This window comes from Loa loa (assembly GCF_000183805.2).
Source record: "Loa loa unplaced genomic scaffold supercont3.267, whole genome shotgun sequence".
In the NCBI taxonomy this organism is placed as follows: Eukaryota; Metazoa; Nematoda; class Chromadorea; order Rhabditida; family Onchocercidae; genus Loa; species Loa loa.
In genome coordinates, this window is record NW_018108447.1 from 66,982 (window position 1) to 79,638 (window position 12,657).

The 12,657-nt window shown below is 28.5% G+C and overlaps 3 protein-coding genes across 4 annotated transcripts in view; 2 read left to right on the forward strand and 1 right to left on the reverse strand.

The window, feature by feature from the left end:
- LOAG_08426 (hypothetical protein) overlaps positions 1-1,379 on the forward strand; it is a gene marked incomplete at its 3' end in the record, with an annotated part of 1,757 nt that extends 378 nt beyond the window's left edge. The window contains exons 2-5 of the mRNA XM_020447699.1: positions 195-296; positions 462-581; positions 946-1,106; positions 1,286-1,379. Of these exons, the coding sequence (XP_020302098.1) occupies positions 195-296; positions 462-581; positions 946-1,106; positions 1,286-1,379 (477 nt within the window). The remainder of the gene's footprint in view (positions 1-194; positions 297-461; positions 582-945; positions 1,107-1,285) is intronic.
- A 903-nt stretch (positions 1,380-2,282) lies between these two features.
- LOAG_08427 lies at positions 2,283-6,909 on the forward strand (the record flags this gene model as incomplete). 2 transcript variants are annotated; one of them, XM_020447700.1, is made up of 9 exons in its annotated part: positions 2,283-2,446; positions 3,172-3,318; positions 3,833-3,955; positions 4,556-4,702; positions 5,033-5,143; positions 5,250-5,389; positions 5,503-5,781; positions 5,868-6,006; positions 6,320-6,532. In XM_020447700.1, the coding sequence occupies exons 1-9, from the start codon at positions 2,360-2,362 to the stop codon at positions 6,530-6,532; spliced, it is 1,386 nt and encodes a 461-aa protein (XP_020302099.1). In that variant the 5' UTR covers positions 2,283-2,359. The 2 variants fall into 2 exon arrangements, with proteins under 2 accessions (XP_020302099.1, XP_020305257.1); XM_020447701.1 differs by lacking the exons at positions 2,283-2,446; positions 3,172-3,318; positions 3,833-3,955 and adding an exon at positions 4,331-4,454 and having other exon boundaries at positions 6,320-6,909.
- Positions 6,910-9,442: 2,533 nt separating this feature from the next.
- LOAG_18346 (voltage gated chloride channel family protein) overlaps positions 9,443-12,657 on the reverse strand; it is a gene marked incomplete at both ends in the record, with an annotated part of 10,309 nt that continues 7,094 nt past the window's right edge. The window contains 7 exons of the mRNA XM_020451007.1: positions 9,443-9,637; positions 9,856-9,942; positions 10,267-10,383; positions 10,932-10,981; positions 11,192-11,422; positions 11,740-11,876; positions 12,220-12,335. Coding sequence (XP_020305258.1) covers positions 9,443-9,637; positions 9,856-9,942; positions 10,267-10,383; positions 10,932-10,981; positions 11,192-11,422; positions 11,740-11,876; positions 12,220-12,335 — 933 coding nt within the window. The remainder of the gene's footprint in view (positions 9,638-9,855; positions 9,943-10,266; positions 10,384-10,931; positions 10,982-11,191; positions 11,423-11,739; positions 11,877-12,219; positions 12,336-12,657) is intronic.

Genomic DNA, 12,657 nt, shown 5'->3' on the forward strand with positions numbered 1-12,657 from the left:
ATATATATATATATATATATATATATATATGTATATGTATATATACATATATATACAAGCAAAATAGAATTATATTATATTTATACAACAAAAGTAGGCAGGAAATTTATATATGCAGAAGTTCAAGGTGCAATGCATGTGCCCAGGAATCTTATTACATCTATTGGGTAACTCATACTTTTAACAGATTTCAGGTAGATGGTGATCAGATAAGGACGAAAAAATTGATACTGAAGCAAACAGGAACATTTTTGAAAACAGTTCCAAGATGGATGTCACGTTTGACTAACGTCAGGGTATGGTAAATTATTAGTTCCATTCAACTGCAAATTTTTGAAAGTTGTAGTCGAATTTCAAATAATTTTTTATCAAGTCAAATTTCAAATAATTGTTTAAAAATAAATCCGTGGGAGCAAAATTTTGATTCATTTAAAGATATTTTCTTTACACGATCTTTACAGGTAGTTCCAACAATTGAGGAAAGCATATTCGACCGAGGCAGGAGGACATTAGTGACTTACACTAGAAATATCACGATGTTATCCATCTGTAAAATTCATGAACGCTGTATTTACAAACCGGTACTTTTTCCATTTTATGTTGCCTCAGGATTTTATTTAGTTCATTTTTCATATTAATTCATTATGACAGTTATAGATGGTTGCTAGCTGGCATTTTCAAACATACTCGAGTTTATATGGAATTCAATTCTCCTCTTTAGCCATTTCCCTAATACCGCCTGGAACCTAATGAATTTTGAAATTAGTCAAGAAGCATCTCAAAGGGCAGGAATTTTCGAACGATTGTCTTAAAATAATAACAGGAATTGGTTTGTGCTTCTTGATTAGAAGCGAAAGACAGTAATATTTGTAAAACAGTTTATATTTAACAGTTTAACCGGTATATGAGCTTATCAAAAGAATGTTTGAAAATTTTTGTCAAAAGAATTTCAAAAACGGCATGCCGGAAACGATTGTGGAACGTGGTGGTTTAGTGTCGACTTCATTTGGAAAGCTGAATTCAGTAATTGAGCATATTTTAATGGCAAATTTCAAAAAGAATATGAAGAAAACAGTAATCGTCTATACGGAAAAATTGACGAAAAGGTTGCTTGTCATCTTTTTTTGGTCTTTTAAATGGTTGTAATTTATTTCGGGAATACCCGAGTTTCTTGAATACTTAATTTTGTACACTTTCTTATATGATGCATTAAAGCTTTCCCAACTAACTTTTCAGATATTACGCATTAAAATTAAGCCGAAAGTGAAATGATTTCATTTGACAGGTTTGGTGAACCAGCACTGGCCAACCATAGAACGAATGAGCCGTATCTTGTGAGGCAAAAGATTAGTCGTTGTAATTTTTCCACACAGGACTGATTTCTGTGACGGTGTTTCTTTCTTCATAATTCCAATCCCTCTTCATTGCCAATTACTGATATGATGTCTGTGACCTAGATTCAGTCGTACATTTTGTATATTTTATATTTTATTTAAATTTGATTCCACTTTTTTACTGTTATTCTTTTAATTTGTACAATGTCCCGTTAAATTTTTCAGTCCACTTTCAAAAATGATGAGAAAATTGAGTGTGAAGAATGTCGTGATATGGGTTTACAACCTTTGTCCTTCTGCTGAAAGTCCAAATTACTTCTCGCTATGTATTTTTGTTCCATGAAAATAAGTCATTTTTTATGTGGCTGTTCTTCCGCACCTTTGCCAGTTAAAAGATTTGCAGTGGTATCTGGTGACAATGTTGTTATCCCAGTAATTGTTTCGTTTTGTTCGTCTTTCAATTCGAAATTTTTTTTTAAATTTCGAATTTTCTTATAAGTGCACATCTTATTGTTATTAAAAATTTTCATTAAAAATTATTTATGCAAGATTTTTCTTATTACTATTAATTGGTTATTTCCAACCAACAAAGTGCATGTAGCAGAGGAAATATCTTTAGAACATATTTTTTATATATTATTGGTCATTTGTTTGAGAAATTTGACATTGCCATCTGGATATAATCCTGATAACACTGGAAGTATGTTACGAGGATTCATTTGACAAAAATTCGCTCAGGATGTAGATTAAGCGCTTCAAATCTTTTAATGCAAGCTGCTCAATAAATGAATTAAATGGAGTAATTAGAAGTCTGATGTCTTGATTTTTTTTTTTTTTTGAAGCACCATGTCCTGCGTTATCGGATAAGATGCAATGTTCATTTTATTTCTGTCACTTCATTTTTTTAATCCTTTTTTTAGTGGTGAACTAATTTCGTGAAATTGGACAGTTCTGAATACTAAAATTAATGGAAAATTAAGCTGGATTCAAGGGTAATTATAAAAGACAGAAGGCTGTCCATTTCGATGAATCCAACGAGTTTACCAATATTTCGTGGAATTTGTTTAATTGGTCTCATCTCACTCTTGCATTGTGCCTACTCGGCTGCACAGGTTTGTAACTTTCGCATTATCCAAAGGTAGTTTGAAATTGCTTAATTTGTCACTGCGTCGGACATTCAAAAAGGAAATAGAGCTTAGCACTTAAAAGCGTTGGATTGGTGACCATGTCTGCATTATTTCTCATTTAGCAATTTACATTGATCGTATTGAATTAGATTTAGATGTTATAGATGAAATCCTAGTCTAGAAATCAACGAAACTTCAGAATCATTCCTCTTTTAGTGTTCGGTAAAATGATCATGAAATCGAGTAAGCACTGTAAGTTAAATTTGCGATGTTCATTTAGGCATAATTAATTAAAGTTAACTCCTACTGTTATTCAAAACGACAATTTTCTCTAATTTTGATCAGCTAATTAGCACTAAAGGTGAAGTTCATTCTAGCCTTTCCAATTAACTGTTGGTTTGTTTGATATCTACATATTTCAATTTCAATTCTTAATGGATATTTCGAGCTAACGGTCATTTATTTAATTAATAATTTATATTGAATTATTTTGCCGGTTGGTATTCTAAGCATCTTCCAGAAAGTGATGAATGGCGAGGGTTTTTGCCTTACCATTAGATCACTTCATATAAATTAACTGCTGATGTTACCATCATTTCTTTATTTTTGAGCAATGGTTGTTGCAAAACTAAACATATAAAATTATAATCTCGGATCTTTTAAGTTTTTCTGATGAAGACTGTTTGTAATATTTATGAAATCTTTTATAGCATCGATTTTATTTGCGACTGACGGAACAACGGTTCACGCAACTACCTCTTGATATAACCATACAAACAGTTGTGAGCTTAATTGCTTTCATTTACAGTGCTACTTATATTGCTGGAGAATTTCAACCAATTCGTTCTGATTTACAGGTTCGTCATTGTTATTATTAAATTCACCTCGGTAACTTGTACCTATTGGTTTCTTTAATGACACGTTTTTTGGAAAATTTTGAATATTTCACTTTCCATGTTGGATATCAAAAGAAGTAAGGTTCTTACTTTCCCTCAAAGACAGACCGCAACATACAAAGCTAAATGAAAATACCATATGGTTGATCTGGAAATCGTCTAAACTAGAATTTGGAAGTTGTTAAAAAAATTTACATGCGATGAGATCGATTTCAGTACCTTTGATGAGTTTTTAGAAAATTTTGTGATGTTATGGTCATCATATGACCTTAAGTGATTAAAAGACTGTTCTTTTTTAAGATGACTAAATTTTATATTTAAGGCTATCATGATAGTCATACTATAATAGGGAAAGAAGAAATGAATCTCTTAGAAGTGTTAATGAATTTTTGATGGTGACGAATAAAAGGTAGCAAGAACTAGGTAAGTGACTCCTTATATTTTTTTCGAAATCGTTAATGCTTGGTGGTTCTAGAATCGTACAAAATCATGGGATACTGTTGGAAACTGCCCATCGTTTTATACCTTCGATCATCGTGCGAAAACTCTCTCACCGTCATGCAGCGATTCACGCCAGCAGTACTGCGATTCTTCACCGGTTCTTTTTTGGAATTTCCATTTTTGTTTTAAAACCTTATTTTTATTTAGCTCAAAAGTATGATTTTTAGCTTCAGTATTGTCTTCTTCGGAGATTAAGGAGGTTACGACATGCTCATATCAGAAATTTAGGAAAATGTCTAGGAAGCTAATTAATCTGCTTACAACAGAATTTTCTCTCATCTTTCTGTTTTTGGAATGATATTACGTACATTAAGCTAGAAGATTGGAAAAGTAGGATAGTTTCAATTCTCAATAGACTACTTTCTGTATCGCTACGATGACTAGGATTCCGAACACAAAAAATATAAGTTGCCATATTTTTCTTTTTCATTATTTCACCTACACTTTCTTTTACCAAATTTGTGTAACTCTTCTTTATAGGGTCCATCCTCATCAGCTATCCAAGATGGCGAACTTTTTCGTTGCGACTGTTGATCATCAAATATTCGACATTATTTTTTCCGTTTTTCTCAGTTCTTTCATTTATGTCTCATCAGGTATGCTAATAGAATTCCTAATTCTCTAGGTTAAAAAAGGAAATTTTCTAACTTTGAAAAATTTTGACGCGAAAATCATATTTTCATGCGCCGTTATTTAGATCATAATTACTTCATCCGAACAAAAAACGGCGTCATTTCCAGCCGCCATCTACATCGGTAATGGAAATGATTTGTGTGGAAAGTCTCCAATAAAAAACGGAAGATCATCACAGCGATGTCCGCAATTAAAACCTCCTTCCAAAAAAGTAACGAATTTGTTAGTCTCAGGGATATTTTAAGCTTATTTTTCGTTATTCTGGAAAGAAATTTACTTGCAGCAGTAAATGTTTATCATGTATAGGAATAGGTAATGAATAGTTCTTGCGTAATATAGTTTTTAATTCATTGTGAATTTTTAGAATCTGTAACATTCTTGTTAATGTTCCCAATATTTGACTTAAACGATCCTTTATTTGTGCAGTCAGTGTTGCTGTGTTTGTGTTTCAGTTTGTTCTGACATCTCAGTCTAATTAGTGTAGGAAAGGAAAAGAACACTGATCAAATTAGCAGTTAATGTTTTCACTTCGTGCTTCCAGGTAATAAACGAAGCCCTTCATCAATGTTTACAAATAACTCGTGAGCGAGATTATACAAATTATGTTGCCGGATTGGTGATGCCATCGAAAATTCAACCTGCTTTGTTCACCGTAAATTTCTTATTTCTTTGTGCTTTTGTTGTAGATGATCTAATGAAATTAAAAGCGAATTTTTGTGAAATCTTGTGAAACTGTCAGTTCTGATGTTTATTTCCAGCTGCTGGCTTTTAACGCAGAATTAGCCGTTATCCGAGATCAAGTTGTTCGTAATTCGGGAATTTCCGGAATATATCGTTTGCAATTTTGGAGGGATACTTTAGATGTTTTATATGGTCAAACGAAAGGACCACTACCTCGGTAATTTGCTGTTTTTTTCTGAGCTTCAAATCCTAATGTGTATTTTCAGAAAATACATATTAGAATTTTTAGTTTTCTTGATAATTATATAAGACAAGCCGGCAAATTTTCAGACAGCCGGTTGCGATAGCTTTAAGTCTCTTTGGACATCGTTTTGATGAGCATTTACTGAGAAATTTGATCACTGCAAGGCAAAAAACTTTGGGTGATCGTCCGTTCGAATCTCTTGACGATGTCAAAAAATATGGCATCGAAACTACAGGCTCCATAACTCAGCTAGTAATGCATCTACTTTCTGGCGCTCATGAGGCTAATGAGATACCGCTTTCTGAAGAAGCAATCCAAGCAATCGAATCAATGTCACATGCTGTTTCAGTTATTACTTTGATCAGGTATATATTTTCAATGAAAATCCTGGCTCGAAATTTTGATTCTTTAAAACTTTCTGGATAATTTAAAAAAATTTTTCTTGAATTAGATCGATGATGCCGTTATTGGCAAGAGGGATCTTCCTCCTTCCCAATGATCTGATGGAAAAGTATCAGTTGAGTGCAGATGATATATTCTGGAATAAAAAGCAGAATGCACTGCGTGATTTAGCCAAGGAGCTTACTAATGTTAGTCTCTTGAAATTTCGTAAATTAGACTTCTGAAGACATGATTCTTGGATTCATTACAGAAAAACATGTAATCTTTTATGAAGCATGAAGCGTTTTTCAGTGTAGCTTTAGTAATGTTACAAATAGGAGTCCTATTAATTCTGGCTCATGCCGAACTTTTCAAAACTTTTCCAGTGAGTGAGAGTACTCCTTTATTGACACTGTTAAGTTTTCTTGAAGAATTGGCACTTAATTAATCGTTAATTCATTGTCTCAAGACCCCTCAACTGGTTTTATTTTACGGGCATTTTTTGACAGTTTGAATTTGAAGATAGCAGAGGAAGAACTTCTGAAAAGTCGACAGTATCGTGAAAGTATCGAACCAAACTTACGACTGGCACTTATGGCAAGCGGTGCAACGTTGGATCATTTGGTGAAAACGCTTCATGAAAGCAACTATAATCTATTGAATACACGACTTCAGCGTGGATACGATCTTCTTGCATGGCGCTTTTGGTGGCGTAAGTTTCTCGGTCGATACTGACGCTGAAGTTGGGAGAAATAAGAAAGACTTCATCCAATGCAGATGGATGGTGCTCGAGCTCAACTACATTAGATATACTTCGTTTCTTCATTTCCAAAATTTCCACTATATCATTCTATTGCTTAGTTACTCAAATATAGTGTTTTCCTTTCGTGCTGTATTTTTACTACTGTTATTTATTTTTCGTATTCTTGAAAATTCCTTGAATTCATTTTAAAGATCAATAGTTTTGAAAGTTATTGTATTATTCAAGCTTTTTTCGTTGAAAACAGGTCGCTGTTCTTACATTTATTAGGAGGAGCAGATTACTTGTATTGACAATTGTGATTTTTTTTTTCTCGGGGACACACTGTGTATTTTATCGTAATCACTAGCACGGTTGTTTGCTATTTTATAAGATTATAAAATTTGCAGTAAATTTTATCCCACATGTTGAGGTAGAAGATGCTACTTCATAATTTTCAATTTTCAATTGAAAAATTAGCTAGACCGAAATCACCTTGTAATTTGAGCATTTCGTATTTCTTTATGGTGAAATTTCCTAGTCTACTTTTCCTTTCACCTTCGTGGAATTTTTTTGTTTGTGCAGGAGATGAGAATGAGGCAAAAATTAAAAAGATGAAAAATAATTAAAAGGATGAAATAATCTTCTAAAAAGTGAAAATTTTAGTAATAATAAACATTTCCAATTTTTTCATTTTTTCAATCTCTATTTTCATACATTTTCAATCTTTTCCATTCATTGCAGGATGATGATGCGAAAGCATAGTTTTTTGATCATATTTTTTTCTTTATGTTAATTTTATAAACAAATTTTACAAATGGAAATTTGAAATCTCCCTTACATTACTTGTACGTTAAACAAAAAATAAAAAAGACGATGACTAATATGAATGGTAAAACGGTAACGTATATACATATATATATGCGTCTACATTCTCGGGATTAAATTAGTTTTAGCTAAGTTATTAGTGTAAGCTTCAGTGAAATAGTGAATTTTATAAAATAGAAAATTTTTGTTGTTGTCAATAATAGTGAGAGATATTATTTGTTAGTATCTGTCAATAACAATCAATGTTAACAATTTAGTCATATGAGATGAAATTAAAATTGAAATTGGTCATACGACTATAATCAATAGCATGATGAGCGATGAGAAAAGAGCTTGTGATCCTTGTTGAGATGTTATCGGTTCCTTCCGGAGTTGATTTGTTTTGATTGAAAATCAAAATTTTTTCCTTCATGATAATATCAAATAATTTATCATTGAATTTTTCAAAAATTGAAAACAAATGCTTGCAGAAATGAATAATTTGCCGGAAGTAATTTGCATATTTTAAATTAAATTTTAACATTTGACAGGATAGTGATGAACTTACATAAGGTATGCTATGCTAATTTTTTTTTAGCAATTTTAACTGATTCATGGAATAAAATTACAAGAAATAAAAATGATAGAAAGATGTATTAGAGTAAGATATGAATGTAGCAGAAATTTTAAGGAAGTTAACAAAGTGTAACTAGCATAACAGTGGTTGACTGTAATTATACATGTTATTAATAATACAAAACGAGAAAATATACTTTATACTTTTATTAAATAAAATTATTTTTAGCAATTTGCTTTAAACAAATATGACAAATTAAATCGATGAATATTTATTGATATTTTATTCGTATGAAATAAATTTTGTGATTCATCGACAAATAATTTCTTGCACAATTATTAAATGCATTCATTTTCTGATAAAAATTAAAATTTATTACTTAGAAGTTTCACTTTTTTTTTTCACAGCAAAAAAAAAAAGTAAATTGCGGAAATTAGAATTAATCTTTCATAAATCTTATTTTCCTGCAGAAATAAAAACTTAGGTAATCAAAATTAGGCTAATTATTATAAAGATGAAAATTTTAAAGGCCAAAAAGTTGCAATATGCTTTAATTATTGTGTAAAAATTTCTTATTTTTTTGCATCATAATTTGCATACTCTCAAGCTCTTCTACTTTTTTTTTTTTGTTTTTAAATTTAAAAATTGCTATTATGTAGAAAGTACAGTATAGGTAATTAATTATTGCATGCTTTATTTATGATATTAAAAAAATACATGAAATAGAATGTTTTTATAAGTTTTCAACAGTTCAACAAATGAAATTGGATACAATATAAGGCAATTGGAATTTAAACTTTTACACAATTTATTTTCTTCAAAAATTTGCATATATATTCACATGTTGCAATAAGTTATTTAATTTTAAGGGCAAAAAATTTATTTCAAGTTAAAATGATTTGTGAAATTTAGTAAACTGTTTGAAAGAGATAAACTGTCTGCAATACAATAAGAATTTATGAATAATTGTTGGAATTTATTACCATTTTAAGATTTTATTTTGCTAGCAATTCATTCGATATACGATAATATATTCCAATAAACATTGATAATATTAATTGATAGATTCTATTCCATTCCATTATTCTATTCTATTCTATTCCATCCTACTCTATTCTATTCCATTCTGTTCTATTCTGTTTTATTCCATTCTATTCTATTCTATCCCTTCCATTATTCTATTCTATTCTATTCTATTCTATTCTATTCTACTTTATTCTATTCTGTCCCATCCTATTCCATTCTACTCTATTCTGTTTTATTCTATTCTATTCTATTCTATTCCATCCTATTCCAACTTATTCTATCCATTCCAATTTTTTCCATCAAATATAAGGCTGCATTCTCAATTAATTTCATTTTAATTTATATTTATTCAACATCTTATTTTGTTACATAATTTCCATTAGTAATAAACAATAATTTCAATATATTATCGTCCATTTTTTTTCTCTTTTTATTATTTATTGGAATTAATTATGATAATTAATTATGTTTTACAATCAATTATATTATTAACATCTCATGTTTCTATATCAGAATCAACACCAAATATAACCTGATCCTCTAACAATGTTTGGGTAGCAACCGTTGTTACCATTCGTTGTTCAATACCATTATTTAATAATAATCTATGTGGTGATGTTACAGTACTTTTACGCACCGAATAAGTTGGAATAGCACCACGACTATATATATTTGCAAGTGCATTACGAAGCTAAAAAAAAAAAAAAAGGATAACAAAAATTGTCAATATTTAAATTAAAAAAAAAAAAATCCCTTAGAAATAAATATTCATATTTAAATTGTTTAAAAATTTGTAAAAATTTTCTTTTATTTTATTTTTTTAAAGTGTAACTTACAAAAAGTTTTATATCTTTCTTTGAAAATCTATAAAAATTTCAAATTTTTTTTTAAAAAAACAATTTAGCAAACCTCTTTAATCGAAATTACACCCATAAGCTTTCCACGATTTGTAATGTAAGCATGATTAAGACCAAGTAATGAAAATAACGTATGTACCTGAAATAACAAGTCTTATCATTTATTATCAAATAATTATTAGTGATTTAACTTTTTGAACTTTAAATTTTCACTTTTATTATTTTTAATGATCTTTTTTCTTTTTTTTAAAGTAGTAAAATTCTCTGCAAAAATTATCAATTTTCAATTTTAATAGTAATTTTAAATGTTTCAATGAAATTAACAAAGCTTTTTTATTTATATTGTTATAAAAATTTAATTTTGGGAAAGTTGTCACCCTTAATAAAGCCAAAATACTTGATCATTTAGTATCTGAGTTAAAAAAAAAAAAGGAAAACTGGAAATTTACATTGGTGTACTTACTCGATAGAGTGATGTACCGAGAACAAGTTGGAATGGTGCCGGATCGATGGCAATTTCATCTAAATGAATCGGATGTCGTAAAATGTATGCCCGTTGGCGTACACTTAAATTTGTCACCTAAAAATTGTAAATTTTTTGATAAATTACTAATTTATGCAATTAAAATATTTTAATAAAAAATATTGATAAATGATAATTTTATAAATTGATTAAAAACTGTTAATTTAATTTGCTTTTGATCACATAATCATATATTTTTACAAAGCATTTTTACCACTTTTCATCTCTTTTTTTCTCAACTTTATTAAAAATTCAAATTATTTCAATTTAAATTTGCCACCCATACATAGCGAATAATTAGAGTTTAACAGTGACCTCATCTTCTGAACTTTTGCGACTCTTTAACCTTTTAATTAATAACAAATAAAATGAATCATTTGACATTACTCGGTGTGGATAATTTCAAAGAAGTTGATTCACCATTGATTGATTGTCATTCAATTATACCTTATTTTTCCTTCTTTTTCCTTTTTTTTTGTTTTTTAATTATCAGGAATTATTTTAAATTAAATTTTTCTTCATCCTAAATTAAATCTTTGAATTATTTCATTAAGCTTATAATTAATTCGAATTGAAAGGAATGAATAATATATACGAAAAGTTACATGATGGTCAGCATCTGCTTGACGTTGAAGTAATGGTGCTAATGGACTATCTGTAAAATTGAAATAAAAATTAAAATTTTAATTCATCCAAAATAATATTTGATTTATTTCGAAAAAAAAAGAAAAGATAAAAGCGACAAATTTATTCGCAATTTTTTGCTATTAAAATAAACAATGATAATTATTGATGACATTTGATAACGTCTCATTTATTTGTTAAAACATTTTAATCTTTTTTATCATAAATTATCATTACTTACCTCCACCATGATCTTCATGTAATGGACTACTAGCAAGCAATGTATTACCACTTATATTTCGATCCGTTAATACATTATTAGCACTTAAACGAGAATTTCGTCGTATATGATTTAATAAATCAGAAGTGGTATTAATCCGTTTTCGATCAATCATTGAATCTGGGCCTAATTTTTCATACAATAAATAATTCAAATATTTTCGTGCTACTGAACCAAGTAAAATTTTTGTTCCTGAAATTGTATAATATTTCAAATATCTCTTTTAATTTAAATCATAAAATTATAGGAATTCATTAAAGAAATAACAAGCTAATAAGCAAAAATCATTTTAGTGGTTTATTTAAAATGATTCATTATCCAATTTGGTATATCAAAAATGTATTTAACTATTCTATCAAAAAAAAATAATTCATCGAATTTTTACTAGCATATTAAATTTAATAAACATAAAAGTGCAATTAATAATTCTCGTGAAGGATTGTCATTTAAAAATTATTTGATAATTTCAATTGAATAGAACAGAATGATATCAATTGATAAAAACTAACTGGAATCAGTGATCAGTGGATATGATCGTAAATGTGGTGATGCTAGCAAAAGTTCCCTGAGTTCACCATAAGTAGTAGATCTTGTTATACATAATACATTATGAATCATCACATTTTCAACTTTTAACTTATGAACACTAAAAAAATAAAAATTTAAACTTGATGAAAAATAAATTTTAATTTGAATTGACAAGAAAAAAAATACTAATGTATGTCAAATTTACACTGATAGTTTAATATTAACTGACATTTTGTTTTTTTCAAAATAGAATAGTCTCTTCTCTTCTTTAATTTAATTCTTCAAATACTCCAAAAGAAATTCATTAATATAGAATTATTTAAAATAATTAATAAACTATACCTCTACCATCTTGTCATCTTTTGATCATTCTGTGATAAAAGCTAACAATGGGATGTAGCATTTTATAATTATCATCCTAATTTCGGCGCCCGTTCATACTAAATTTTAAAATGAATTACCTAATTCGAGAAGGAGGTAAATCAGCTAAATGTGGCAAATTTTTGATTTCAATCATACTTTCATAAATTGATGGTTGTAGAAAACTACTTATTGCATTACCAATCATTAACGCAATCTGAAAAACATTTTCAAATTAAAATTTTCAATTATTTTCTAATATGATAGATGAATGAATTAATCAATAAATCAATTAATCATTCCATTTTTTTTTCAGATTTTATAAAAAAAAAGTTAATGAAAAAAGAAGTTAATAAAAAAGTTAATTAAACAAAAAATCCATCAGCTATTATTATTAATCATTATTATTATTATTGTTATTATTATTATTATTATTGTTGTTGTTATTATTATTATTATCATTATTATTATTGTTATTATTATTATTATTATTATTGTTATTATTATTATTATTATTATTATTATTATTATTATTATTA